The sequence below is a fragment of the Triticum urartu genome, chromosome 3A, assembly GCF_056163025.1.
Source record: "Triticum urartu cultivar PI428250 chromosome 3A, HENAU_Tu73, whole genome shotgun sequence".
Taxonomy (NCBI): Eukaryota; Viridiplantae; Streptophyta; class Magnoliopsida; order Poales; family Poaceae; genus Triticum; species Triticum urartu.
The window spans coordinates 188,782,357-188,785,556 of NC_141875.1; the positions used below are offsets into that span (position 1 = coordinate 188,782,357).

The 3,200-nt window shown below is 45.9% G+C and overlaps 1 protein-coding gene across 1 annotated transcript; it reads right to left on the bottom strand.

Annotated features, from left to right (window-relative positions):
• Positions 1–1,547: 1,547 nt before the first annotated feature.
• LOC125548426 (plant viral-response family protein (DUF716)) lies at positions 1,548–2,599 on the bottom strand. The gene is given in 1 exon segment (XM_048712022.2): positions 1,548–2,599. A coding segment is annotated over 1 exon segment (912 nt). The 3' UTR covers positions 1,548–1,687.
• Positions 2,600–3,200: the final 601 nt, after the last annotated feature.

Here is a 3,200-nt window from a genome sequence, read left to right on the forward strand (position 1 = left end):
TAAGTACCTTTTATGGTCATCATAGCATTTTATTACTAGCGTTATCAGTAACGCCCTGCCTTAATGTACATTGAACCCTTCGTAACGTGGGCTGGCCGGGGTCCTGGCGCACTCTATATAAGCCACCCCCTCCTTCGAGACAAGGGTTCGCACCTCTGTAACTCATACACACATAATCCAGTCGACCGCCTCCGGGCTCCGAGACATAGGGCTTTTACTTCCTCCGAGAAGGGCCTGAACTCGTAAACCTTGCGTCCTTACAACCTCTCCATAGCTAAGACCTCGCCTCTCTATATTTACCCCCCTACATAACTGTCAGACTTAGAACCACGACAGGTGGTGTGGTCGCTGCTACATGCGTCGATGTACGAGGTCCCAGGTTTGAGTCACTCCATGAGTCTTTTTTGCGGATTGAAAAAACAGGAAAAAAAGATGGGCCGACCCAGCGTGGGAGGGGGTGTGTGTACCCATTTGTAAAATACACAATAACGAGCGCCTGAAGCGCGAAATAGGAAATGTTGGGATTCAAGGGTGCCCGCTACGGGTTAATGAGGTGTCTGGAAGAGCATCAAGTGGTGTGCTCAGCAGACGCATGTGTCGCACGCTGGATGCACTACATGAACACTTTTTTCTTCTTTTTTTGCTCAGGTTTTTTTGTTTGGATTTGCTTGTTTTTCTATGTTTTCTTAAAAGTAGTCAATTTTTTTTCACGTGAGCATCGTCTAGAAAAGCACAGTGCTTCTTCACGGTGAAATACAGTTGTATTTTCGAGTGAAATACAAGTGTGCTTCTCAAAAGTAAATTGAAAAGCACAGTTTTACTTCGTGGTGAAGCACAACTGTACTTCCACAATTATGCTTTTTTGAAAAAGTGAAAATCACATCTATAATCCCTGAAAAGTGGAAAAAGCATAGTTGCGTGAAGTACAGTTGTGATTCCCGAAATATTTGAAAAACACAATTATGCTTCCAAAAAAAGAAAAAAAAAGACAATTGTCCTTTTTTCGGTTTCTGATTATTATTATTTTGAAGCAGGTCCATCCGAAACAATTAACATGAGATATTTTTTTTAAAGATCTTGACATGAGAAACACAACAAATAAAAGGATTCATGACTTGGACGCACGATTGAAGAGATAAAATTATTTGATAATGAATCTACGAAAAAATATGAAACTTTCAGATTGCGACAAGTGTCGCATATAATGCACCACTTATCACCACGAGAGAATGTGAGAGTGACCTTTGCAAGAGATATCCTCTAACTAGTGATTTCGAATATATTGTGACTTTGTTTATCGTAAACCAAGAAGTCGACCTTTTAGTGTAAACAAATAGCCTTTTTCATGTTATCTACAGAGAACGACTCAACAGACTTCTAGCGCGACCATATGTGGACCGTTGGATTTTTGGTCCAGGCATGCGCATGCGGATGATGTTGATGCATGGCGATGTCACTCAACAAGACATGAAATAAACAAGACATGAAGGCTCCATTCACCAACTCAACAAGACAACACCAATGCCATATTTCACTTAGCTTCTCCCTAGCAACTAATGATCACCAATCATCTACAAAATTTGGCCACATACAACAAACTGTTTCAGAGGATGACATCTGAGCAACACACATTAATTCAGACGATCAATGTATACCTAGTAATTATTCAATGAAATTCAATTCGTTCTTATTCCCGTGCCACAACCTTGCCAACGACGCCCTTCACAGGCAAATGCTCCGTCTCCTCAATGGCCCCCGATGACAAAGGCACCATCGGCAGGGCATCATATGAACCCCCAATGCCATTATGCCTTCGACCTGTCCCCATACCAACATTAACACCCCCACCATCAACCCCATACCTCTTTGCCACCCCGAGATGCAACCCAGACACAAAAGTTGCCGCAATCAAGCAATGCACTGACAGCATGACATCCATGACTGCAATGGCCTATAGCCTAGCTTCATCAACATCACAACGTGTGGCTGGTGCGAGGGTTGTGTCCATTAGCTGGTGGCAACCCGCGGGGATGCAGGAGTCAACATAAAGTTTGAGGCCGCTTTGGAGAGCCCAGAGGCCACCAACGATACCGACAAAGGTAAACAACGTCTCCGCCAACAAGTGGTGGGTGGTTCTCGACTGCGACAATGTGGAGACTAGGGAAGTAGTGGCGGCCGCGATGAGGAGGAGGGTGGCGATGGAGAGAGTGTAAACCTGGAGATCGGATGCAGGGAATGCATCGGCGAGAAGACCCACAGCATGGGCTTGGAGGAATAGAGGGAGGGACAAGAATAAAGGGTGTAGGAGTGGGAGGTGGTTGGCCGGGAGGAAGGGGAGTGGGAGTAGAAGGAGGAGGGGAGGGAGGAGGGTGAATGAGAGTAGGCGAGAGGTGGGGGCGATGGGAAGGAAGGGAAATGGGAGGGCAGCGAGGACGGGGAGTAGGCGAAAGAGTGGATGCTGGAGGATGCGAAAGCGGTGGTTGTTAGTGTGCGCGAGGGATAGGTGGGTAACGAAGGAGAAGTATAGGTGGGAGAGGGAGGAGATGATGAGGGCGAGGGAGAGGAGAAGGTGGCACGCGAGAAACAACATCTCCGCCATCATGGTCAATAGTGGGAGGGAGGAGAGCGTGGTGGTGGATTTTGGACAAGGATGAGAGAAATGATGGGTGGGCATGGCATGGTGGTGCTGTGAGGTGGTCAACTTTGCCCGTGAAATACGGAGGTAGATTCGGATTGCCGGGCTAGAAAACGACGGGTGGGCATGGCGTGAGGTGGAGCTTGTGGAATTCCACAACAACTATTCCCTTCGACTCCCAAAAATAGGCGCACAATTTTGGGCTCGTGGATGAAGGAGAGCCAAACTATGATTATTGTTACCAATATTACCCCTACTTAATTAGCCCAAGATGTTGGTGCATGCATACCGAAAAAGGCTTTACGTCCAACTTTATAAATAAAGCAAAATTGGTGCATGCATAGCATCTAAGCCTCAGATTATTTAGTTTGTGCATGCACAACTAGTAGAGAAAGTGTTGAATCACACATATTTGTTCAACATGCAAAGGTGCGCATTGCCACACCATTTACTCTTTTGGACATGTCAATTTGGTTTATTGGTATATGTGGGCAAACGACACATGGGTACATTTTATTTAGCTGCAAGGTGGAAGGGTCAATATTTCGGTAGAAGTGGAGACCAT